This window comes from Onychomys torridus, chromosome 3, assembly GCF_903995425.1.
Source record: "Onychomys torridus chromosome 3, mOncTor1.1, whole genome shotgun sequence".
In the NCBI taxonomy this organism is placed as follows: domain Eukaryota; kingdom Metazoa; phylum Chordata; class Mammalia; order Rodentia; family Cricetidae; genus Onychomys; species Onychomys torridus.
The window spans coordinates 156,608,486-156,635,562 of record NC_050445.1 but is presented as its reverse complement, the minus strand read 5'-3'; the positions used below and the strand labels follow the sequence as shown (position 1 = coordinate 156,635,562).

At 42.0% G+C, this 27,077-nt stretch overlaps 1 protein-coding gene across 1 annotated transcript in view; it reads left to right on the top strand.

Annotated features, from left to right (window-relative positions):
* Nucleotides 1–26,671, top strand: part of Lmntd1 (lamin tail domain containing 1) — a gene marked incomplete at its 3' end in the record, with an annotated part of 37,435 nt that extends 10,764 nt beyond the window's left edge. The window contains exons 4-8 of the mRNA XM_036181995.1: nucleotides 4,679–4,865; nucleotides 6,952–7,071; nucleotides 18,287–18,507; nucleotides 19,241–19,413; nucleotides 26,652–26,671. Of these exons, the coding sequence (XP_036037888.1) occupies nucleotides 4,679–4,865; nucleotides 6,952–7,071; nucleotides 18,287–18,507; nucleotides 19,241–19,413; nucleotides 26,652–26,671 (721 nt within the window). The remainder of the gene's footprint in view (nucleotides 1–4,678; nucleotides 4,866–6,951; nucleotides 7,072–18,286; nucleotides 18,508–19,240; nucleotides 19,414–26,651) is intronic.
* Between the last annotated feature and the right edge of the window lie 406 nt (nucleotides 26,672–27,077).

Sequence of the window (27,077 nt, the reverse complement as noted above, 5' to 3'; positions counted from 1 at the left end):
ACTGTCCCAAGACTTTTCTGAGGCCTGTATGCAATGCTCCAGGGTTGGAAGGGTTCCATCCTGGCTGGTGAGAACAGGCATTCCCCATGGCCCCACGGGGCTCTTGGTGCTTCCCCTGCCGATCATTTCAAGTGTCTTCTCCTCCAGCCTTGGGGAGTTTTGTTCACATATGAGCTGAACAAAGTCCATGGAAGACTTCTGTGCAGGGAGTTCTCTGCTGCCTGCTACTCTGCCTATGATATTCAGCTGTCTTGACCTCCCTAGATCCTAAACCTGTCAGAGAAACTGCTGGTTCTGTGTGGCCCCCTCTCCTTGGAAAAGTTTATAAGCTTAGTACATTGTTTCCCTGTCTGTTGGGCATCACCACTTGCCATGAATCAGTACCCCAATATCTTCAGGATTAGGGGAGGAAAGGTTCATCTGGCTTATACTTCCATATCAGAGCAGGAATGCAGGCAGGGACCCTGGAGGAACTCTACTTGCCAGCTCACTCTGGTTCACGCCTACCTGACTCTCCTAGATAGCCCAGGACCACTTCCCCAAGAAATGATGCCACCCACAGTGGGCTGAGCCCTCCTACATCAATTAACAATCAAGAAAATATGCCCAGACATGCCCACAGGCAACCTGATCTAGAAAATTCCTCAGTCAAGACTTTGCTCTCAGATGACCCTACACTGTGTCAAATTGACAACTAAAGCTGAGTAGTGTCCCCAAGGGGTTTACTAATTCTGTTGGTTTCGAGTCAGAAGGGGCAAGCTCAGGACTGAGATAGGCTCCACCCACAACTGGTGCATGGACATCTGTTCTCTAATACAATTAGTGAGGCTGCAAAGCTCCTCCTGTCCCCAGAGGACTCCAATTCAGAGTGAGCACACCACCCTGATGGAAGTCTGTCCCCCTTCACTGGACAGTACTGCCCACCCCATGCACACCCAATTACAAACTTCAATGCCACTTGTAACATTATTGAGACTGTTACATACAGTCAGAGGAACTGAGAGCAAGTCACTGAATGACAGAGACCAGAAAGCCGAAAGCAACTTGGTACTGTCAGGAACCCGACTCTACACATAGCCATGCTTAAGGAAAGGAATGTGACATTCATTTCCTGTTGGTGTAGCCTTGTGTCTTCCCAGTGTCCTTACAAATCAAATGTGCACAAAAGCTGGAGACAGGAAGATGGGCACATCAGCCTCCAGGTTCTGCCCACCACAGATCACAAGCAGAAGTCTCAAGGCAACTGTCCTAGAAGGACAATTGCAAAGGCTTTCAGGGACAGCTACTGAAGGCTGTGTCAGCAGATGAGCAGCTGCCCCAGAATCTGCATGTGCTGGGTGAAGCCTTTTCTTGTAGCATTTGGTTTCATAGCAAAAGGAGAATGAGTCAACTTTCCAGGTACAAACAACATTTTGTTCCAGACAAGCAAATGTATTTTATATATGTGCACAGAAAACAAAGTTTGGGAGAATAATCAAACTTCACTTGACCATGCAAGAGTTTTCAAAAGCAACTACAAATATTTGATTATATCTGCTACAAAGAAATGGCCAGCCTATGCACCTGCTTAAAAACAAATGTCAAATAGAGACAAAGGAAATCTGAGAAGCAAAAATGTGTTCTATAAAAAATAAAATGGGGCTGGAAGGATGGCCCAGTGGTGAAGAGCCCTGGTGCTCTTCTGGAGGACCCGAGTTTGGTCCCCAGCCCCATGGTGCGGCCAGCAACTGCCTGTAACTCCAGTTGCAGGGCGTCTGGTGCCTCTTCTGGCCTCCATGGGCTCCTGCATGTACATGGTGCACGTAAACTGACACAGGCAACTATATGTACATGTAAATACAGTAAATAAATAAACCTTTAAGAAAATAAAACCATCCCACACAGAGTTCAGTACCAGTAAGATGAGAATGACGTCACAGGATCCTGAGATTTGAAATATGAGAAAAAAGATGCGAGTACAAACCAGTCAGAGCCATAAATGCTAACACACAGAGGAGAAGGAAGGAAGCCATGTAAGTTCTGAGGTCTCTATGAGGCAGAGGTGCACATGCTGGTAGGTGTGTGAGGAGAAGCCACTGTTTGAGAGAGTGCATGGAAGTGCATGCCCATACCTCCTCTGTCAGGGGCCGGAACTAGGAGGACTGCCCAGGGTTTGGAGACACTCAACAGTTATCCTTGGAAATTAGCAGGCAAGGGGCTGAGCAGTGAGAGACATTGGCATGATTGATTTTGAAATAAAAATTGGCATTTGGGAGGGGTCAAGGACACAGATAAACCTCAGGTTTCCAATGAGAGTGTCAAAGGGTATATCCTGAGGTGTATATAAGACTATGTTAAACAAGCCTGGTGTCCAGCCACTTCAGACAGATTCAACAAGACTGATGTGTACCAAAGGGGAGAGGGTCGTAGCCTCTCCTATGGGGATGCATGTGTATATATTAAACATTATACTATCAATCAGTATGAAAATGCAAAGCAGCTGATAGAAAGTGATTAAAATGGTATGAAACAGCAGTTCACCACAAAGGAAAATTAAGTGGCCAAATCAGGGGAAAACAAATAGAAATAATGAGACATTTTGTTCTCATGATTCTGAAAGAATTGATTTGTCTCAGAAGGTTTGGCAAGGATGTGGGCAACAAGAGGCAGGAACAGCATTTGTGTTGGCCCTGAGAGATGTGTGCAGCCACATGGATTATGCTCTCTCAAGGAATCCTTGATGGCCACAGTTCAAGCCTGAGGTAGGAAGTGTGGAAAAGGATTTAAGAAACCAAGAGACTACGCAGGGTTTGCTGCCGTGCTGGGAAGGAAGGAACATGGCCATGTCAGGTTGGGACTTCACAGAGATTTCTCTGGGAGCTGAACAGAACAATTCAAAGGGCGGGGGGGGGGAGGGGAACTGGAGCAACCAGTTAGGATGCTGTGACAGTATCACACAGAGGTTACAGCCTACTAAAGGCAGCGGCCACACAGAGGACATGGCTATGGAGGTAGCTGGAAGAATGTAGTTATGGGATGAAAAGGAAAGGGATGTTGCACCAGTTTAGGCAGTGATACAGTTCTGTTCTCAGCTGGTCACTAGTGGGTAGTTGTTCCTAGAGTCTGCTCTGGCTTAGTGGTCGCCTGCAGTCCCAGCTCAGGAAGTGAGGACAGGAGACCTACTGGGCAAGGCAAAGCTAGCCAGGCCAGCTAAGACAGCAGGCTCTGCCTTCAGCAGGGGTCCTGCCTTGATGGATGAGGTGCAGCGTGCTCAAGGAAGACAGCCAACATCAACCTCAGGTCTCCACATGCAAATACATGTGCCTTCCACGTGTGAACATGCAAATTCATACACATGTACACCATATACATCTATGTATAAGAAGAAATTATTTTTTAGATTTCCATAACTTTTTTAAGTTTAGCATTATAGGTAAGAGATTGTGGAGAAATAGAGAGACAAAGCAATGTAGCTCCGTTTTTGTCAAGTGACTAATAAGTAAACAGTATGAATTATAGAAATCAGCTGAGAAATATTGATGCTGTTTCTAATTCACCACAGGGAAGTCACACCTTCATGTGTGTTGCAAGTGACACTCTGAAAGATGCAGAAGTGTGACTAACACAGGCCTTACAACATACTATAGTCTCAATACAGATCAGAAGCAAAAATGCCAGTGCATGTGTATAGAATGCCACATTTCAGAATTGTTTCTGAACTCACAGTGGCTATTCATCTTCATGGTCACTATACCAAGAAAGAACTGTGCACTTTAACTTTGGACATTGTAGTTTAAGACTTACTATTCTTATGCATATGTGTGAGTGCCTGCACGTGTGACTGTGCACCATGATGTACATGTGGTATGTTTGAAGTCCAGAAGAGGGCATCAGATCCTCTGGAACTGGAGTTATTGGAGGCTGTGAGTTGTCATGTGTGTCCTGGAGACCAAACCCAGGTCCTCTGAAAGAACAGTAAGTGCTCTTAGCCAATGAGCCATCCCTCCAGCCCCCTGATTTCCTTTTTGAGTGTTTGATGTCACAGTGGCTTCTGCTGAGAGTAGGAAGTGGAGAAAACCATAATCACATTTTCCTGTAACACTCAGGCCCTGGCACCTAAGCACATTTTGGATTCCCTTTGTTTTGTGTAAAATGGATAATGTTACTGCTCTGGTAATGATCAGAGCCAAGAGGTCAAGCCGTTTTTCTTAGGTTGCAGAATACACAAGTTCTGGGGCTGGAGAGATGGCTCAGTGGTTAAGAGCACTGAACTGCTCCTCCAGAGGTCCTGGGTTCAATTTCCCTGACCTACCTGGCAGCTCGATACTGTCTGTAACTCTAGTACAGGTGATCCAGGGCCCCTTTCTGGCCTCTATGAGTACTATATGCACGTAGTACACAGATGTGCATGCAAGCAAAACACACAAACACACAAAACAAAAATAAATTGTTTAAAAAAGCCACAAGTTCCAGTCATAGCTTATCTAGTCATTATTTGGGCTTTATTTCATTTTGGGGTTTTCACGAGGCCTGGGCTACCTTGGAACTTGCTGTATAGACTAGACTAACCTTGAACTTGTGATTATCCTGCCTCTGTGTTCTGAGTGCTGAGGTTACAGGCAGGTGCCATATTACTGAGTTCTTCCTATGTGCCTAAGAAATTTCTGTCCAAACTCACCATATATTTCTTGTTTTTTAGTTCTCTTGCAGACATTAAAATAGCTGATGTCAATGTCAAGGGCTTGTTCGTGAGGCTCGTCAACTCTTCCATGGACAAAGAAGTGGAAATTGGAAACCACATCCTCCAACAGAACGTGGATGGACATGCAGTTTCCTTGTACCGGTTCCCCGCCAACATCACCATGCAAGCTGGTTCCACAGTGACGGTGAGTATGATCTGGAACCATCATAAACTCGGAGTAACAGGAATATCATCAGCTAGGAATACTGTGCACTGGAAGTACCATGAGCCGGTAACAATACCAGGAGAGGAGAATACAGTGATGTGTGAGTAGTATGAGTCGGAGACAATGATGAGATACAATGTCCTGGGAATACTTTAAGCTGGAAATAGTACAGGCTGAGAGTACCATGAGCCAAGAATATCAGGAACTGGAAATGCCTTAAGCTAGAAATACCATGACCTGAGAATACAGTTAATGAGAATCCCTTGAGCTGGGAATACCTTGAAGTGGAAATACCATGTGTTGAAGATACAGTGAATTGAGAATGTAGGAATGCCAGGGGCTGAGAACAAGTTGAGTTGGGAATAACATGATCTGGGTAAACTGTGAGCTGGGAATACAATGGGTTAAGGACACAGTGAGTTAGGAATTCCATGAGCTAAAAACACAATACATTGGGAGTACTATGTACTGGGAATGCCAAGATTTGATCAGGACTTGAGAATACGGTGAGTGGGAATACTGTGAGCTGGTAAAACCAAGAGCTAGGAATCACATTATCTAAAACAGAGCCAGTTGGGAAAATCATGAGCTGAGGATAGGATTAGTTAGGAATACCTTGGGCTGGGAATATAAAGATGTGAGAATATGGCAAGCTGAGAATTCTAGGAGCTAAGGATGCTGTGATCTGGTAAATATAGCAAGTTTGAAATATCATGATCTGGGACCACTGGAAGCTGAGAACATTGTGAACTGAGAATGCCAGGAGCTAAGACTGTGATGATATGGGAATACTGTGAGTTTGGAATGGCATGAGCTTAAAATATGATGAGTTAGGAAACCATGATCTGGGAATACAGAGAGCTGGGAATACTATGAGCTGGGGATACCTTAAGCTAGGCCAGGAGTTAGGAGTATCATGAGCTGGAACTACCAGGAGCAAGAATATGGTGAATTGGGAATACCATGATCTTGGAATACTGTGAGCTGAAAATGCAATGAGTTTTGGGGATGCCATAATCTGTGAATACTGTGAGCTGGGAATACCATGAACTGATAATATATCAGTATGTTGGTAACACTATCAGTCAGGAATATCAGGAACTTGGAAAAAGTGAGTCAGGACTACCTTGAGCTGAACTTCATGAGCAGGGAATACCATGGTATAATGATTTGGTGAGTTGGGAATACCAGGAGCTGGGGAGACAGTGAGCTGGTAATATCAGGGCTAGGTTCCTATAGGGAAAGCTCCCTCTACAGTCAGCCTGTGGCTTGGCACAAGTGGCCTCTTAGATACTTGGTCTTTGTACCAAATGTGATTTTTGTGATTTATGGTGGTATGGACAGATACCCATAGTTTGCTCTCCACAGCATTCTTCAATCTAGCATACAGTCTTATTCTGGCTTGTCCCCTAGCTAAAGTGCAAGTCCTAAGTTTCTAAACTAAGAAAACACTTTCTTAAAAGATAAGCAAAGAGATTGTTGGCTCAGAGAGTAGAAGCTAAGTCAGTCAGTTCTCTACTTGGTCTGTGTTTCTCTGAACCTGGGGTGTCCAGTCCTTGGCAGTAGGTTGTAAGAGTGTGTTATGTTTGTTTTGCAAGACATTGAGATAAGACCCTGTCATCTATAAAGTTCCCATTTGAGAACAATAAAATCAAAATAAAAAACAAACAAACAAAAACAAAGAAAAAAAAAAAACCTCAAAGGTATATCAAGTTTACAGTGTACAGTTGGGCTGCATTTGTACCAATCCTGGGTCACTCACAGCCTACAGGCCATGGACTGGACAGTTGTTTAAATCATGTTCAGTCACTGGGTTACATGATATTTTAAAACAACTTAGAAGCACAGATACCTTTACAGTTCCAGGCTCTCAGAAGGCTGTGGTACAAGGATCATGTGTACCCAGGAGCTCCAGCCCAGGCCAGGCAAATGCAAGGATACCTTTCCCATTAATGACTCTGAAAACCCTATCTGTGCAGAAAGATTAATAAAAATAACCTTGTGACATCTGTGGATCTAAGTGGAACCCCATGGTATTTGTCAGCAACAAACTGCTTTCTCAAAGGTGTGGGCAGCAGCGTCGGAAGCAAAGCCCCAGCCACCAACAGACTTTGTTTGGGAGGAACAGAACAGGTTCCGATCCAGTCCAGACTGCACGACCATCCTATGCAAACCCAATGGTGAGGTGAGTGTCAGGGTCAATGGTTGTTACTGAGCAACCAGCCCCTGTGTTCCTCTTCTGCTCTGTTGTTCTCACATTCTGCAAACGTAACTAGAATCACCGTCCCTCTCCCAAATGCCACATCTCCTCAGGCAGACCAACAGCTGTCCCTACCCAGTGTGCTCATGCTGGCCAGCAGGAGTTGTGGTGTCTGTCCTGTGTTTCTAAAGGCTGCTGCAGATTCAGAGTCAGGGGTGGATTTTGTTTTGGATGCTATCTGGAAGTGTGGGATAAGGAAGGCACCTGATACAGCCTTCTCTGGTCAGCTGTTCATCCAAATTATTTCTTGAGATTCTAGCCTATTCTCTAGGCTGAACTATGCACAAGGAATGTAGCACAGACTTGATGTCTGCACTCAGGAGTTGCACAAGCTAATGAGGGGCTTATGCTCTGAATTTGAAATGTATCTTTTATACAGAATAAAACTAAATGTGGTGATATATAGTGTACTCCAATAAAATTTGCCTGAAGATCAGAGTACAGAACAAACTATTAGATTAAACATAGAGGCCAGGCAGTGGTGGCTCACACCTTTAATCCCAGGACTAGGAAAGTTGAGACAGGAAATGATAGGGGTGGGTGGAGACAGGTATATAAGGCATGAGGAGACAGGAACTCAAGGCTTTTTGGCAGAAGCCTCCCTTTCAGCTAGAGGCTTTCTTGGCTGAAGCTTTTCAGCTGAGGACTCAGAGGATTTCAGTCAGAGGATTCATGGAGTTGGTGAGGTGAGTGAGACGTGACTGTGGCTTGTTCCTTTGTCTCTCTGATCTTTCAGCATTTACCTGAATATCTGGCTCTGGGGTTTTTTTATTAATAATACCATTTATCAATTTGAGCAACAACTAAATATGTTAAAATCTGTAATTCTTTCCCAATGCTTGACAGCTTTCTGTTTTCCTTGTATAATACTAGCATAATTATATACCCAAGGACATACCAGTAGGATGGAACCATATCCCTCTTTATGACAACCAAACACTATTTGTTTTTCAAAATGTTCTTCAGATTTTTCTTAAATTCTTGTCTTTTATTCTTTTCCCTAGACAAATGTACTGTGCCACAGACCCACTACCATGCTATGTTGACCAGAATATGCGTTTCCTTCTTACTTCATTGCACAACTGTACTGGGTCACTCTGCCTGTAGAACAGGCTGGAGTGAGTTTTTAAAGATTTTATTTCATGTGTGTTTGTGTGTGTTGTATGGGAATGTGTGGTGTATGTGTACATGCTGTGATATGTGTACATGCTGTGATATGTGTGTGTATGAGTATGTGTTGTGCGGTATGTGTATGTGAGTGTATGCCGTGTGTATGTGAGTGTGTGGTGTGTATATGTGAATGTGTGCTCTATAGTGTGTGTGTATGTGAGTGTGTGCTATGTATGTGAAAGTGTGTTGTGTGCTATGTGTATGCTGTATATATGAGTGTGTGCTGTGTGAGTATGTGGTGCTGTGTGGTGTGTGTGTATATGTGAATGTGTTGTGTAGTATGCATGTATGTGTATAGTGTGTGTTATGTGAGTGTATGGTGTGTATATGAGTGTGTGGTACATGTGTATGTGAGTGTGTGATGCATGTGTATGTGAGTATGTGCTCTATGTGGTGAGTATGTGTGTGCTGTGTGGTGTATGTGTATGAGTATGTGCTGTAGTGTGTGTGTGTATTTGAGTGTGTATAATAGTGTGTGCCATGTGTGTGCTGTGTGCTGTGTGGTGTATGAATGTATGCTGTGTAGTGTGTGTGTGTGTGTGCTGTGTGTGTGTGTATGAGTGTGTGCTGTGTGGTGTATGAATGTGTGCTGTGCAGTGTGTGTGTGTGTGTGTGTGTGTGTGAGTGTGTGCTGTGTGGTGTATGAATGTGTGCTGTGTGTGTGTGTATGAGTGTGTGCTGTGTGGTGTATGAATGTGTGCTGTGTAGTGTGTGTGTGTGTGTATGAGTGTGTGCTGTGTGGTGTATGAATGTGTGCTGTGTAGTGTGTGTGTGTGTGTGTGTGTGTGTGTGTGAGTGTGTGCTGTGTGGTGTATGAATGCATGAGTGTGTGCTGTGCAGTGTGTGTGTGTGTGTGTGTATGAGTGTGTGCTGTGTGGTGTATGAATGTGTGCTGTGTAGTGTGTGTGTGTGTGTGTGTGTGTATGAGTGTATGCTGTGTAGTGTGTGTGTGTGTGTGTGTGTGTGAGTGTGTGCTGTGTGGTGTATGAATGTGTGCTGTGCAGTGTGTGTGTGTGTGTGTGTGTGTGTGAGTGTGTGCTGTGTGGTGTATGAATGCATGAGTGTGTGCTGTGCAGTGTGTGTGTGCCCACAGAGTAAAGAAGAGCATGTTGTATTCTGTAGAGTTGAAGTTACGGCGGTTGTGAACCACTTTGCATGGGAGCCAGGAACCAAGCCTGGGTTCTCTGGAAGAGCGGCCCTCTTTCCTACTCAGGCATCTCTCCAGCTCTCTGATGCACTTAGTATTCGAACTCACTCGATAAATCTTTACTTGGCTTTCCATGTCTTATGGATTTAAATTGAATTTTATAATACTTCTAATAATTTTCACTGGCTGTAAAAATAAGGATATGGAATCCAAGTGATTTACTCAGTCTCCTGAGATATTATCAGCAAAACCAAAATTAAGACTGATGGTTGGCCAATCACACCAACCAAAGAAGCAAGCTGGTGTAGCTATCCTAATATCTAACAAAATAGAATTCAAACTAAAATTAATCAAAAGAGATAGAGGACATTTCATATTCATCAAAGGACAAATCTACCAAGATGATGTCTCAATTCTGAACATCTATGCCCCAAATACAAGTACACCCACACTTGTAAAAGAAACATTACTAAAGCTAAGGTTACATATCAAACACTACACATTAATTGTGGGAGACTTCAACTTCCCATTCACACCAGTGGACAGGTCATTCAGGCAGAGACTAAACAGAGAAATAACAGAACTAACAGTTGTTATGTCTCAAATAGACCTAACAGATATCTATAGAACATTTCACTCAAACACAAAACAATATACCTTCTTCTCAGTACCTCATGGAACCTTCTTCAAAACTGACCACAGACTCAGTCACAAAGCAAGTCTTAACAGATATAATAAATTGGAGTAATACCCTGTATCTTATCAGATCACCATGGGATAAAGTTAGAATTCAACAACAACACAAACTACAGAAAGCCTACAAACTCATGGAAACTGAACAGCTCTCAACTGAATTGCCACTGGGTCAAAAACAAAAGAGATTAAAGACTTCCTAGAATTCAATGAAAGTGAATGCACAACATACACAAACTTATGGGACACTATGAAAGTGATGCTAAGAGGAAAGTTCACAGCACTAAATTCCTACATAAAGAAGTTGGAGAAATCTCACACTAGCAACTTAACAGCACACCTGAAAGCTCTAGAACAAAAAGAACAACTTACCCAGGAGGAGTAGACAAGAAATAATCAAACTGAGGGCTGAAATCAATAAAATAGAAACAAAGAGAACAATACAAAGAATCAATGAAACAAAGAGTTGGTTCTTTGAGAAAATCAACCAGAAAGACAAACCTTTATCCAAACTAACTAAAAGGCAGAGAGAGAGAAAAAAAGTATCCAAATTAACAAAATCAGAAACAAAAAAGGGAACATAACAACAGACACTGAGGAAATTCAATCAATCATTAGGTCATATGTCAAAAACCTGTACTCCATAAAATTGAAAAAAAATCTAAAAGAAACAGAAAAATTTATTGATAGATACCCATACCCAAATTAAACCAAGGTCAGAGAAACAATTTATATAGACCTATAACCTCTAAGGAAATAAAAGCAGTCATTAAAAGTCTCCCAAACAAGAAAAGCCCAGGGCCAGATGGTTTCAGCACAGAGTTCTACCAGACTTTCAAAGAAGAGCTAATACCAGTACTCCTCAAATTATTCTACAATATAAAAACATAAGAAACATTGCCAAATTCTTTCTGTGAGACCAGTCACCCTGATAGCCAAACCACACAAAGACTCAACAAAGAAAAAGAATTACAGACCAATTTCCCTCATGAATATTGATGTAAAAATACCCAATAAAATAACTGCCAAACCGAATCCAAGAACACATCAAAAAAGACCATCCACCATGATCAAGTGGGCTTCATCCCAGAGATGCAGGGATGGTTCAACATATGAAAATCTGTGAATGTAATCCATCATATAGACAAACTGAAAAAAAAACAAAAACATGATCATCTCATTAGATGCTAAAAAGCCTTTGACAAAATCCAACACCCTTTCATGATAAAAGTCTTAGAGAGATTAGCATTACAAAGAACATACCCTAAACATAGTAAAAGTAATATACAGCAAGCCAACAGCCAACGTAAAATTAAATGGAGAGAAACTCAAAGCAATTCCATTAAAGTCAGGAACAAGACAAGGCTGTCCTCTCTCCATATCTATTCAATATAATACTCAAAGTTCTAGCTAGAGCAATAAGACAACAAAAGGAGATCAAGGGGATACAAATTGAAAAAGAAGAAGTCAAAGTATTGCTATTTGCAGATGACATGATATTACATATAAGAGCCCCCCAAAATTCTATCTGGGAACTCCTACAGCTGATAAACACCTTTAGTGAAGTGGTGGGATGTAGCTGGAAAGTTTTTCTGTGTTCCTGCCTGGTGGCCCCATGGTCTCACAGCCATTCAGACCCAAGTAAACACACACAGACTTATATTACTTATAAACTGTATGGCCATAGTAGGCTTCTTGCTATCTATTTCTTATATCTTAAATTAACCCATTTCTGTAAATCTATACCTTGCCACATGGCTCGTGGCTTACTGGTATTTTTACATCTTACTTCTCATGGCAATGGCAGTGGCTGGCAGCTGGCAGCATCTCTTGACTCAGCCTTCCACTTCCCAGTTCTCCTCTCTCCTTATCCTGCCTATACTGTATTTCTTGTCTGGCTACTGGCCAATCAGCATTTTATTCACCAATCAATCAGAGAAACACATTCACAGCATACAGAAAGACATACCCAGCATTTCCCCTCTTCTTTTTTTCAAAAAGGAAGGTTTTAACTTTAACATAGTAAAATTACATACAACAAAACAATTATCAAGCAAGAATTATAGTTATACTATCTAGCCTATTTGTATTTTTCAAAATTACAGAACCTATCCTATCTGTCCTATATTTGTGAATCTAAGGTTTTATATCTAAATTATCTTTTATCATAACTAAGGAAATAACTAGTCTTCAACTACATCAAAGACATCAGAAGGATTTAATATTGCCTGAGAAATGGGAGAAGGATGCCAGCAACTTTTGGGAGTCTTGAGAGAGTAGACAGAGACAGCTGGTAGCCTGGACAGTCACCCAAAATTCCTCTGTAAAGTTGGGGCATCTGTCTTCAGCCCATAGGTCTAGATTCTCTCGGTCACTTTTCTCAGTATCCTGTAGAATGTCTGGCAGTTTCCTGTGTGAAGCAGGAACCATTTTTGAAGGACCATTTTGCCAAGCAAAGTTCAGTGGTCACTTTTCTGTGGATCCTGCATGTCCAGTCGATCAAGCAGTCCAGGCAAGAACAGTTTCTTGGCCAAATGGCTATTTTTGCCAAGAAGAAGATAAACTCCATATAGAGTGTCTTCAATGCCCATCCTCCTCTCTGAAGTAAATTGATACTGCCAGGAGCAGACATGTCTCACTGTCCAGAAAGTCTAAATTTTTAAAAACATTTTAAATGCCATATTCTGTAGGTCTTTGAAGTGTTTGAAGACTACCTATCTGCCTGAAATATATCTAAATATACCTAGAAAACTAAACTAACATGACTATAAGTTTGATTATCATAGAAGACTAATTATTAATCTGTATTTCTTAATTATCCATTATAATCTAAATGAGTTACATAAATATAATACTTCAAATGAGAGTAGAAATATATATATATATATAGTATAACAAAATTAACTTTAAATTTGTATCAATAAACTAAAATCTATAGCAGTATAAAACATTTTTTAAAAAGTTGTTACTATTTATCCTATCATATCTATATCCCCTTTTTCTTGTTTAGAAAGAGATTATATTTATAATCAACCTGTTTTAAATAAAAATGTTGGTTTTTCTCTGTCCCACACAAGAGGGCTTTGCTGATATGGGACAGAAGAGTCTCTCAACCATTTTTTGTTTTTGTTTTTGTTTTTTTAGAATTATGCTTGGGTTTAGAGAAGGAGTGAGCCAATTTCATCTCCAAAGCCAGCTTGGTATATTTGGGAATTTGGGCATAGCTTCTCACTGGCTGAGGGTGCTGTATTCTTATGGGGACATAAAGAAATTTTAGGATTATGGGGGTAGTCCATGAGGCTGTATTGTCTGAGCCAGTTGCCTTGAAACCATTCTGGATATTGGATCATCTGGACCATGGTGTCATCAGAGACCTTTCAGGGGGTCTTGGCTGGTCAAATCTGATATATATGGAACAAATCCATAGCCTCTTGCTTTCTGTGGAAACAAAAGCAGAGCCTCCTTTCCAAAGAAATATATCCTTAGATCCAAATTTTGAAGTCAAGATACCTTTAAAATATACATATTGGTTTAACTGAGCAGCCTTTACAATCAAATGTCTTTCTTCAGTTAAAAATATCAAAGACAACACAATCCAGATTCTCTGTGTGATATCCATCTTTACGTGGCTTATTTTTTATGTTACTTTTACTTTCTCTTTAAAGACTTTATTTTTTAAAACTATTTTTATATAACTGTATGTATTTCTTTTTGTCTCTCCTGCAAGTCTACATACACTTTTACACACACTGTAAACTATTCCATCTGAATCTGTCTTATTATGAACCTCTTGCTTCAAACTGTAGCACTTCTAGGACTGAAAAGGCAGCTGTGTCTGTTGGCTCCACCCACCTCAGCTTTCCAACATGGCAGTGGTACATTGACTGCCAGCTCTGGGTCTGAGAGCCCAGTGTACCATCAACTCTCAGAAGCAGTGGGTCTGTGCTTCTATCAATGCAGAATGTAGCTTTTTTCTTTTTTTTTTTTTTTTTTTTTTTGTCTGTACTAGCAAAGGCTAAATCCACCAAGCAGTGTGATGTGCAGTTTGCAGATGCCTCCTTCCTACCATGCTATATATAGGTCAAGCCCACATGCCACGAACCCACCATAGAGTAGCTCAAGCCCACAGATTGAGAGAGACAACTAGGAAATTGTTTTTAGCTCCATTTTAGAATCTTCTTTCTCAGGTTGTAGATGGCAACTCTTGCTCCACATTCCGGCACCATTTGTAGCTAAGTTTTCCTGTGTCCACCTGGCTCCTGTGGCTGCTCAGACCCAAGTAAACACACAGAGACTTATATTACTTACAAACTGTATGGCCTTGGCAGGCTTCTTGCAATCTAGTTCTTATATCTTAAATTAACCCATTTCTGTAAATCTATACCTTGCCACGTAGCTTGTGGCTTACTGGTATTTTTACATCTTACTTCTCATGGTGACGGCAGCATCTGGCAGCTGGCAGTGTCTCCTGACTCAGCCTTCCACTTCCCAGAATTCTCCTCTCTCCTTAACCTGCCTATACTATACTTCCTGCCTAGATACTGGCCAACCAGCATTTTATTTATCAATCAATCAGAGAAACACATTCACATCATACAGAAAGACATCCCCAGCAATGGGATACAAGAATAACTCAAAAAAATCAGTAGTCCTCTCATATACAAATGGTAAAAGGGCTGAGAAATAATTCAGGGAAACAACACCCTTTACAATAGCCACAAACAATATAAAATATCTTGATGTAACTCTAACCAAGTAGGTGAAGGACCTGTATGACAAGAACTTCAAGTCTTTGAAGAGAGAAATTGGAGCAGATAACAGAAGATGGAAAGATCTCTCATGCTCATCATTGGAAGGATTAACATAGTAAAAATGACCATCTTTCCAAAAGCAGTCTACAGATTCAATGCAATCTCCATCAAAATTCCAACACAATTCTTTACAGACCTTGAATAATAGTTAACTTCATACAGAAAAACAAAAAACCCAAGATCACTATAAGAATTCTGTACAATAAAAGAACTGCTGGAGCTATCACCATCCCTGAACTTAAAATCTACTACAGAGCTATAATAATAAAAACTGCATGGTATTGGGATAAAAACAGACACATTGATCAATGGAATAAAATTGGAGACCCTGACATAAATCCACATATCTACGTATACTTGATTTTTGACAAATAAGCCAAAAGTATACAATGAAGAAAAGAAAGTATCTTCAACAAATGGTGCTGGCATAACTGGATGTCAACATGTAGAACACTGCAAATAGATCCATATCTGTCGCCATGCACAAAACTCAAGTCCAAGTGGATTAAGACCTCAACATAAACCAGATAAACTGAACTTGATAAAAGAGAAAGTGGGGAATAGCCTTGAATGCATTAGCACAGGAGACAACTTCCTGAACAGAACACCAATAGCACAGACACTAAGATCAACAATTAATAAATGGGATCTCCTGAAACTGAGAAGCTTCTGTAAGACAAAGGATACAGTCAATAGGACAAAATGGCAGCTTACAGAATGGTAAAAGATCTTCATCAACCCCACATCTGACAGAGGGTTGATCTCCAAAATATATAAAGATTTCAAGAAACTAGGCATCAAAAACCTAATAATCCAATTTTAAAATTCTTAAACAGAGAATTTTCAACAGTAGAATCTCAAATGGCAGAGAAATGCTTAAAGAAATGTTCAACATCCTTAGCTGTAATTGAAATGCAAATCAAAATGACTCTGAGATTCCATCTTACGCCTGTCAGAATGTCTGAGATCAAAAACACAATTGTCAGGTTATGCTGAAGAGGATGTGGAGCAAGGGGAACACTCCTCCACTGTTGGTGGGAGTGCAAACTTGTACAACCACTTTGGAAATCAATAAGGCAGTTTCTCAGAAAATTGGGAATCAATCTACCTCAAGACCCAGTGATAAAGCTCCTGAGCATATACCCAAAGGATGCTCAATCATGCCATAAGGACACTTGTTCAACTGTGTTCATAGCAGCATTATTTGTAATAGCCAGAATCTGGAAACAACCTAGATGCTCCTCAACTGAAGAATGGATAAAGAAAATGTGGTACATTTACACAATGGAGTACTACTAAGCTGTTAAAAAACAATGATATCAGGAAACTTGAAGGCAAATGGATGGATTTAACTAGAAAAAAAAAAAATCTTGAGTGAGGTAACCCAGATCCAGAAAGGCAAACGTGGTATGTACTCACTCACAAGTGGATATTAAATGTAAATTAAAGGATAACCATGCTATAATCCACAGACCCAGAGAGGGTAGGCAACAAGGAGAGCCCAATGGGGGACACATGGATCTCCCCAGGAAAAGGAAATAGAGGAGATCTACTAGGTGGACTGGGGGAGGGTGGGCATGGGAACTTGAGGAATCAGGTTGAGAGTGGGTAGAGGGAGAGAGTGCTGAGAGAGATTACTGGAAAGGGGGGCTTTACAGAATCCTTGATGCAAGGGAAACTTTCATAGTCTACAAGGATGGCCCTGTGGGTGAGCTGACACTGGGCAGGTAAGCCTGAGTTAAATAAGAAAGCAAGCTGAGCAGGAGCCAAGAGGAATGAGTCAATAAGCAGAGCTCTTCCATGGCCTCTGCTTCAGTTCCTGCCCTAACTTGCTTTCATGATGGACTGTGATTGGAACCTGTACACCAAATAAACCCTTTCCTTCCCAGGTCACTTTGGTTATGGTGTTTATCACAGCCACAGAACACAAACTAAAACAGCATTACCACAACCAAAGCAACAGACAGGTGCAGAGGGAGAGGGTTATCTTGGTTCACAGTTTCAGAGAATCAAGCCCAAAAGTTGCTTGTGCTCTTGCACTTGGGCAAAAATCATGGTAGCAGAAGTGTGAAGAACCTACAGGAAGAGGTTTGAGGTAACACAAGCCTGTGAACTGGCCTTGGTGAGCTCAGCTAGGTAGCACTTGGCAAAATTTTAACAGCTTCACCACGCCATCAAGTGAGGACCAATGTTCAAAGCACAAAATTAGGTGACATTTCAGATTCAAACCACACCATCTCCTATAGACTGCCTCCTCTTCAGAACTCATCTCAAACTTCCTGCCCCATCCCTTGGGTTATATCTGGTTAGAATAACCCAGCTGTGATAAAGTGTTAGCATTCTTCAGCTAGAAATCCACCATAAGAAGATGAGGAGATTCTTTGTCCACATGAGACCCTAATAAAAACACACAGTTCTAAAATAAAAATTCACTCCCATTCTTAATTCAATGAAACTAGTCCTTCCTTTACAATGCAAGAAAGGTTTTCCTGGAAATCTCATTCCTGTCCTCATGTTGAATGAAGCAAACTAGACTGAGGTTCCACCAGACGCTAAGTGAGGGTAAGCTGTGACCATGAATCCTACAAGACTCCAGTGTACCTAATGGACGACATCTTGCCCTGTTTTGAAAATCCATAGACTCAACTCATTAGTGATGACCATACACAATCTCAGATTTTCAAACCAAAATATGGCTGCCTATAAAATGGCAGGCAGTGCTTTCCAGTACTTTCTGGTACTTTCCCAGGCCCTTGTTTTGCATTTAAGATCCAGAAAGGGAACAGATCTGTTCTTCATAGTGGGAGCTCAGGGAAGGGCTGCCTAAAGAAACCACAACAGAGTTTACACATGATCTAGAAGTATCTCTGTTTGTATATATCCAAAGAAGACATATAGCATGAATTAGTCTAAAGATCTAATGTATGGTACATGGAATATAAGCACTTAAATGTCATTACATCTGGCTTTCTAAAGTGAATTTCACTAGGTCATGTCATAGATAGATAGATAGATAGATAGATAGATAGATAGACAGACATATATATTCTGCAATTAATGTTGAAAACTTAACAACACAATAAAATTTATTTTAGAAATAAATTCTAAAGTGTGAAAGTTCACACCTTTAATTCCAGTACTCTGGAGGCTGTAGCCTGAGCAATATAGCAAGTGCCAGACCAACCTAGACTGCAGAGTGAGAGCCTATCACAAAGAAAAACATGAAACCAAAACCAAATAACAATGCAATAGGCCTATGGAAGTGAATACATACAACTCCAATAATATTTTATATTGAGAACTTCTTCATTTCTATTAGGCCATTGCCTGGTACACTCCGATCCACTGGAAGCAAGCATGGGAGAAGTTAGAGACTGATATTGAATTTGAGAGATCTTCAGTAGTGATTCCAACAATGAAAAGCCATGTGTTCGGGTGGACAGCAACATCTACTTCCTCCATAAGTAAGGAAAAGCCAGAATCAATAAAGAAAGAGTCCTCGCAATGTCAGATAGAGCACATCTACCCTTCTCTCGTGAGGTAAAGGTACTTCATTTTGCCTATTTATGTGTCCTTTCCCCGTCAGTAACTGAGCATGTGGGAAGGACTGGGAAGCAGATGTATGGTTCATCAGTCAATTGGCCATGGCTCCCGTGCAGACACCTATGTGCAGACATTGGAGGGTGATATTTTTGGTGGATAATCATGAGGTCACTGGGGCCCTTATCTTTTCCTTGGCACTGTGTGCTATTTGAGGCAAGGCAACTGTAGAGGGGTGGGAAGGTGACATTGTCTCCATGTGCTTAGCAGGCTCAAGTGGAAACAGAAGCATGCCTATTCCTCAAGCCAGCTGAGACAGAGTTGCAGGATTTCATTCCTCTTCAAGAAAATGCTGTGATGCAATAAATGCTCTGCCTACAAGATCCAGAAAAGATATACTCCTTGTTTTTGAAAATATTGTTATGATTCATTTTTTTTATTTCATGTGTATGGGTATTTTGCCTGCATGTATGTATTTACCATGTGCATGTAGTACCCTCAGAGGCTAGAAGAGGGCATCTGGGAACTGGAGTTAGAGCTGGAGTTACCATGTGGGTGCTGGAAACTGAAGCCAGGTCCTCTGGAAGAGCAGCCAGTGCAGATAACTGATGAGCGATCTCTCCAGACCACACTGGGTTTTTGAAAATAGGCTTTCTTTTTTATTTCAACTCCAATACTAATGCTACTGTATAAAATGCCTTTAGATTTCAAATTGGCCTTTGTCTTGTTACAGAGAAAAGGAAATCTGGCCATCCACTCTACCTAATCAGAGTCCTTGGTGCCGCAGTCCCTATGCCTCTCCACATCCCTACTGTTCTCTCATTGAATCACATGACTCAGACATTTCTGAAAGCTGGATGGATACAAAGCTGATGGCTCAGCCAGCCAAGCCTGAATCAGCCCCAGGTAAGCCAAAAGCATGCAAATTCCAGGGGAGAGGAAGAGATGAAGGTGGAGCTGGAGAGTTTTTCTCCAGCTCCCGCCAAGCCCCGACAGTCCCGCAGCCCACTTATAAAGTAAACACACAGACTCTTAAATTATTTAAACTGTTTGGCCTAATGGCTCAGGCTTCTAGTTATCTAGTTCTTACATCTTAAATTAACCCATTTTTATACATCTATACCTTGCCACATGGCTCAAGGTTTACCAGTATCTTACATGTTGTACTCACGGCAGCGGCTGGCAGCATCTCCTCACTCGCCTTCCTGTTCTCCCAGTTCTCTTCTCTCTTGTCCCGCCAATACTTCCTGCCTGGCTACTGGCCAATCAGCATTTTATTTATACAGAGCAATATCCACAGCAATGAAGGGGTGGAGAGAGGGGAGAGGGAGGAGGCAGAAAGTATGTGTGTGTGTGTGTGTGTGTGTGTGTGTGTGTGTGTGTGTGTGTGTGTGTGCATGCACGCACTAAGTATTAAAAGCTCTTCAGACCCAGGTGCCAGACTGTGTTAGCTCTTTGTCTCTGGTAATTACCTGAGAAAAATAGCTCATTGAATATATTAATTTTGGTTCATGTAGAGCTGGGAGGCCTGTGTGGTTTGCCTGCTTTTTGCCATGACAGAAGGTATGGTGGGTAAAAATAGTTCACCTCACAGCAACCACGAAACAAAAAGGAGCAGTGTCTAGAAGTGTAAGAGACAACCACTGAGGAGTTCTGCTCTCCATCCAGCCCTGCTTTCCACAGTTCTATCTTTCCAGTCTATTCAGATCCACTCCCTCAGATTCTCACCTTTGAACATTATTTGCATCAGGGACTAAGCCTTCAATATATGAAGACATTCGGGGACCCTTCATCAAAATTATAGAGAAATGGATGAGATCTACATGAACAACCTGGGCGACAGTGGGAGTAATGAAGGGCAAGATTTGAGGGAAAGAAAGCTTAGGGGAGCAGGAGATCCCAGCTGGATCAAGAACAGAAAGGGAAAACAAGGAATAGCAGACCATGATAAATGATGACCACATGAGAACAGGAATAGGCAGAGTGCTGGAGAGGTCCCCAGAAATCCACAATGATACATCCTCTATAGACTGCTGGCAATGGTTGAGAGAAAGCCTGATCTGACCTAGTCTGGTGATCAGATGGCCAAACACCCTAACTGTTGTGCTGGAACTCTCATCCAATAACTGATGGAAGTGGATGCAGAGATCCTCAGCCAGGCCCCAGGTGGAGCTCCAGGTGTCCAATTGTTGAGAAAGAGGACGGACTGCAAGAGCGTGAATGGTTGGATCCAAGACTGCAAAAAGCACAGGGACAAATAGCCAAACGAATGGAAGCACATAAATTATGAACCAAAGGCTGTGGAGCCCCCAGCTGGATCAGGCCCTCTGGATAAGTGAGACAATTGAATAGCTTGGTCTTCTTGGGAGGCACCCAGTCTGTAGGAACAGGATCTGTCCTTAGTGCATGAGCTGGCTGTTTGAAACCTTGGGCTTACACAGGGACACTTTGCTCAGTCTGGAAGGAGGTGACAAGACCTGCCTGTACTGAATCTACCAGGTTTAAATGAATCCCCAGGGGAGTCTTGGCCCTGGAGGAGATGGGAATGGAGGGGAGGGGCTGGGGGAAAGGTGGGGGTGGGGGTGGGAGTGGGGAGGACAGGGGAACCCATGGCTGATGTATAAAATTTAAAACACATAATAATAAAGAAAAATATATATATATATATATATTTAAAAAATTATAACAAAGGCTTTTAGAGCAAGGATGTAAGTTATTCACTTGCCACTGCTGTGGTAAAGTAACTAACTTCCATAGTTCTTCATAAATCACTGCTATTGAAGCAATCGGTCAAAAGAACCACATGGCCAGCAGGTGGCTTGTTTGTTTGGGGGGTGGTGTGTATTTATTTTTGAGAAACTATCTCACCCTATAGCCCCCAATTTCAGTATCCTAGGCTGTCTATGAACTAGTGACAATTTTCCTGCCTCAAACTCCTGTTGTAATTCTTGAAGGTTGGTGAAAAATACATTTTGCATAGAAAAGTGGTCCTATATGTTATGCTGTGGCAAAAAAAAAAAGTACCCACCGCTTCCAAAAACAACCCAACATGACCCCAAGTTATTATTCTTATTCAATCAGGGATCCTGTACTAAACGAGACCTTAGATTGGATGGTTCTTGTTGTCTTGGTTGTTTTATTTTTTGATTTTCTAGATAGAGTACCCTGGATGTCCCAGAATAGCCTCCTGCCTCAGCCTTCAGAATGCTTGGAGTACTGGCATGCACCATGCCTGGCTGAGTTGACATTTTTAACCTAGACTCTGATTAGATTTTCATGACCTCATGAGCCTTCTATATTTGCTGTAAAATTGTGTTTGTGTGACTTCTTCTGGGAGAGTACTTACGGCTCATCAGATGCCCCCAGATTATTGATAAAAACTAAATTTAGAACTCTGTACCAAGAAGGAACCAGATCCCAGCATTGAGACATGGTTTCACACAGTGGCTGTAATCTGAGCATGCCATAGCTTATAGCCTCATTTGGCAGAGAGATGCATTTAAAAATAACATTAGGCAGAATCCCAGTGTGCAAAACACAGGCAGCTGTGTCCACAGTGAGGGAGGTGGCCATGCTCACTGCCCACAACTTTGACATTCATCACTCCTCCTTTGACCTTCAGGACCCCTCATATGTGACTGAGAGAGGAGGTGTGGGACATCCCCAGAAACTACATGTGCAATAAGGACAGTTCCATTTCCAGGCCTGAGTAGTGTTTATGTGTCTACATTAGCTGTCCTCAGGCTGCGCAGTCACAATTTGTGAACCTTTCTGTTCTTAAACATCTTTTTAAATGTGACGACAAACACAGGGCAGATAGCTCAGTCAGTAAAGTGTGAGGACCTGAGTTCTGTACCCCAGAACCCACTTTTTAAAGCCTGGCCTACAGTGAGGGTATTTATACTTCCCCTCTAGAGAAGTGGGGACAGGAGGAGTCCTGGGACTCACCGTTTAGCTGCCCAGTCAACCTGGCAAGCTCAGGGCTACAAGAAACCTGGCTTCAAAAAAGTAGACAATGTCTGAAGGAAGACAGCTGAGGCTGACCTGCGGCCTACACAGGCACCATGTGAGTGCACACACACACACACACACACACACACACACACACACACACACAAAGCATGCATACACACATGCACACACGCAAGCACAGATGAAATCTTTTAAGAGACAGATTTGAATATAGGACAGGAGTTTTAGGTGTTAAGTGTTGTTCTCTTCCTGTGTGTTGGTTGCCTGTACTTACCTGGGCTGTTCTTAGGAAAATCTTTATGTGCTAGCCAGCAGTTCAGGGATGGAACCACAGAAACGATGCAAAGGTGGGAAACATTGAGTCTGGGTGGGGAGTGATGGTGTGGCTGGTGTGTTCAGGACTTTCCTTGGTGGCGTGACCAAGAGTAACTTCAGGGAGGGTTTGTTTGGCAGTGACTATGGAGGCAGGAGCAGCTTGGCAGTGGTGGTGGAAGCCTTAGCTATTTCCTCATACCTGAGAGGATCAGCGCACAGAAAGGACAATGCTAGTCCCAGCTGGCTTCCTCTTTTTTTTTTTTTTTGTTCTGTCTGGGACCCCAACAGTGGGATGGTGATGCCCACCTGTAGGGTAGGTCTTGTTCCCCAACTTGTCCTCTCAGGAACTGCCCCCACAGATAGCCAAAGTATGCCTCACTAATGCCTGGGTATTTACTAATTCACTGAGTTTGGTGATGAAGATTTGCATCACAGGTAGAATATCTACTGATATTTCCTATGTGCTTGAGTGTTTTTTAAGAATTATTTATTTATTTTATTTGTGTGTCTGAGTAAGTGTATACAGTGTGTGTAGTGTCTATGGAGGCCAGAAGAGGATGTCTGTTCCCCTGGAACTAGAGCCATGGGCAGTTGCGAGCCTCCTGATATGGTTGCTGAGAAACAAATTCAGGTCCTCTGGCAACACACACTCTTAAACAATGACCCATCTCTCCTGAAACTGTTTGCAATGAAAAAAAGGAAGCAGAAGGAAGCCTCGGGGCATCCAGGGAGGAATGCTGTGTGGGGCTGAAGTTTGCTGAGCACAGAGTCACCAAATGAGGGAGGAGGCCACTCACCAGCAGGTGTGTTTGCAGCATCTCATCCATGGTCCTCTAGCATAGTGGTTCTCAACCCGTGGTTCAAGAGGTCTTTGGGGTCGCATGTCAGGTATCCTGCATGTCAGATATTTACATTACAGTTCATAACAGTAGCAAAATTACAGTTATGAAGTAGCAATGAAATAGTTTTATGGTTGGGTCACCACAGCGGTCTCAGTGTTAGGAAGATTGAGAATCACTACCGGAAGCAATATCTTCTAATGTTGGCGTAAATCTGTGGATGGCTTTCTCAGTGTCCTCTTGCAGCTAGGCTTAACAGTGAGAAAGTCCTGACAAGAATGACAGGTAGCCAGAGTATGTTCCTGTTGTGGTTTGGACTGTCCCCCATAGGCAAGCTTAGGTAGGTGGAGCCTCCCTGGAGGAAGTGAGATCTCTGGGTGGACCTTAAAGTCCTGACAAGCTGGCCTCTCTTCCTGTCTGCTCCCTGCTTCCTACCTGCTGATACTCGACCACAACCAGCCACCTCATGCTGCTGCCATAGCTAGCCCTTCTTCCTTTAGTTGCTTCTTGTCAGGTATTGGGTACATCGACAGAGTTGGTTACTGGACATGCTTTACATCACATACTGCTCAAGGCACTTGACCCATCAGCTGTGATCCATGTTGCAATCTACAGTGAGAATTCACTTTTGATTGTGCACTGTACCAGCTGCTGCCATCTTCAGCATCAATGTTATTATGGCAATAACAATTTATCATCATTTCTAAAGGTTGCAGAGCCACACAATGAAAGCCAACTGTGAGAAAATAAATAAAACCAGAGCCTGATGCAACAATAAGATGTTGAAAGTCTCATCAGCATAAGGTCTATACCCCAAGATCACACCTAGGGGACTTTCCTTAAGCTGGACTCTGGGCCATTACTCATTACAGGTCATTAGATCTGTCATCTGTCTTAGGATCAAGGTATTTCCTATAAGAAACTGCTTCCAGTGCAGGTTTGATATGAAAATCCTTATGTGTCCAGGCTAGCATCTGTTTGTTGTTGCTTGTTTTATATGGTCTAAATTTATTGTATTAAGAATTTGGAATGTCTGCATTTGTATTTCTATGGCTGGCAGTGTATTAGTCTCTTGTGTGTGTGTGTGTGTGTGTGTGTGTGTGTGTGTGTGTGTGTGTGTGTGTGTATACTGAAAATCATTATCTCAAGAAACAAAGGGTTGCAGCTCCTCAGACACTTACAGGAAGCCCTGTCACTCTGTGTTTCCATCTTGGAAGGTGATGGCAATTTCTTGGGCTAATTGAAGCTGAAATATTTAGCCCCTTCTTAATTTAACTGGAATGCTCTGAATTCCTGAAATTACATTTTTTATTGTATAAGGAAATGGATCATTAATGACATAATTCTCCATACGTGGGTTACACTCTCTCCTCACTAAAGAGTAGTTTATAGCATGTGTGCTGTGTTGAAATGTTTTGAGGTAAAAGATCCAGTCACTATGTGCCTGGTTGTTTTATTAGGATTACACTACCAGAATGCTTATTTGGCTACTAAAGAAACATCTGTAAAGAGGGGCTCAGCATGCTGCCCCCACCATCTGTTTTTTTTTTTTAATTTTAAAAATGTTATTATAAAACCACAGTCCACATTCTAGAACTCAGCAGAAGTGGTGTTATTCTCAAACACATCCTCACAGCTGAGACCTGGGGTTGTTATTTGTAATCAAAACCTAGCAAAACCTGGTAATTCTGAATGGTCGGGTATGCCTGGGGAGCTTTCCCTGTTGTTCCCAGAGTAGTTCGCTATTGTTCTAGAATGTTCTGTCTGGTTGGTTGGTGTTGGTTTTTGAGAGTAAGTCTTACTGTGTAACCCAGACAGGCCTGGAATTACTATGTAGCTAGTGAGACATTAACTCTGGTCTCTGGGGGTCTTATCTCTGCCCCCGTGGTGAGATTGAAGAATGCATCACCACACCAGCCTACACTTATTTTTCACTTTGCAAGTATAATATATGACCTCATCTCTGACACAGAAGTAACCTGTGTTTGGTGTCATTCAGTGCACCCTTCTTCAGTTTGGTACACTGGTTCATATGTAAACACTGTGTTTCTACAATATGACCTTCAGTTCCACTCAGATACCATCATCTCTCCTAGGTTTAAGGTTCACCCACAGACTTAACCAACCACAGAATAAAATATTCAGAAATAAAATACTAACCTTATACATTATCATTATTCCTTAAAGAACAGTACAATGCCACACAGGACATTCACACTGTATATGGTATTTTACAAATACTGCAGACAGGTTAAAGTGTGGCTGTACAGAAGAAAGGTTTGGGTTATGTGCAAAGTCTGACGTTTTATACAAGAGCCTTGAGCATCAGTGAGAGCAGAAACCAAGCCCCACAGGTACCTGAGAGTGAAGAGCACATGTCACCTCACCCATGGCTAAGATGGCAGATATTGACACGGCGTCTTTTTCTGTCCACACATTTCCCTATGCCTGTATCTCCACCTCCCCATCACTGTCTCACTGAGCACACATAAGTATAGAACTCACTGGGGAAATACTATAAGCAGCGTGTTGTTCTATAATCCTCTGCTTAAAAAATGTTACTCAAGAGGCTGATTGGGGGCTTATGAGTTCAAAGCCTGCCTGGGCTGCTGTGCAGCTAGTTGGAGGCAACTTGGTGCCATCTCCAAAAATTTATACATAAAAAGAGACTGGAGATGCAGCTCGGTACAGAGCACATAAGTGCATTCAGTCTGCAGTGCTGAAAATACATTGTGTGTACACATACACCTTCCACAGTAAGATTCTTCTGACTATATTTTGAGTGTGTCCCCTTTTAAATTACTCACTGAAAGCTTGGACTTCATAATAATTGAAAACTACTTTTCTCAAGTAGTTACTAAACTACTTTCTTCAAGTCTCCATAAGCACTGCCTTCAAACCACAGATTTCTTCAAATTAAAGAAAGCCTCGATACTGTTAGCTCATGCTAAAATTGGCTTTTCTGTAAAAAGTTAACAGGTGGGCATCAACTTGAACTCCTGCCCTTTTTATTTTTAGAGACCAAGAAAAAGAAATCAAAGGCAGAAGAAAATAGAAAACAACTCAGCATGTGAAGTAAGTCACTATTGCAAACTTGCTTTCTCTGTAGAAAAACAATACCACAATAATTAGAATAAAGTTTTTGAGGGTCTCACTTTATGGCCAAAGCTAGCCTCAAACTTACATTAATCCTCCTGCCTCAGTCTCCTGATGTAATTAGGTGTTTGGAATATCTCAGAAAATGGATTGTTCTCTTTTTTTTCCTCTCTTTGTTTTTTAAAAGTCAGGATCTGGCGACATAGAACTCTGGCTGGCCATCTTCCAGAACTGCCCATCTTCCAGAACTTGCTATGTAGAATATGCTGGACTCCAACTACAAAGATCCACCCACCTCTGCCTCCTGAGTAGTGTGATTAAAGTTGTGCGCCCCAACACCTAGTGACA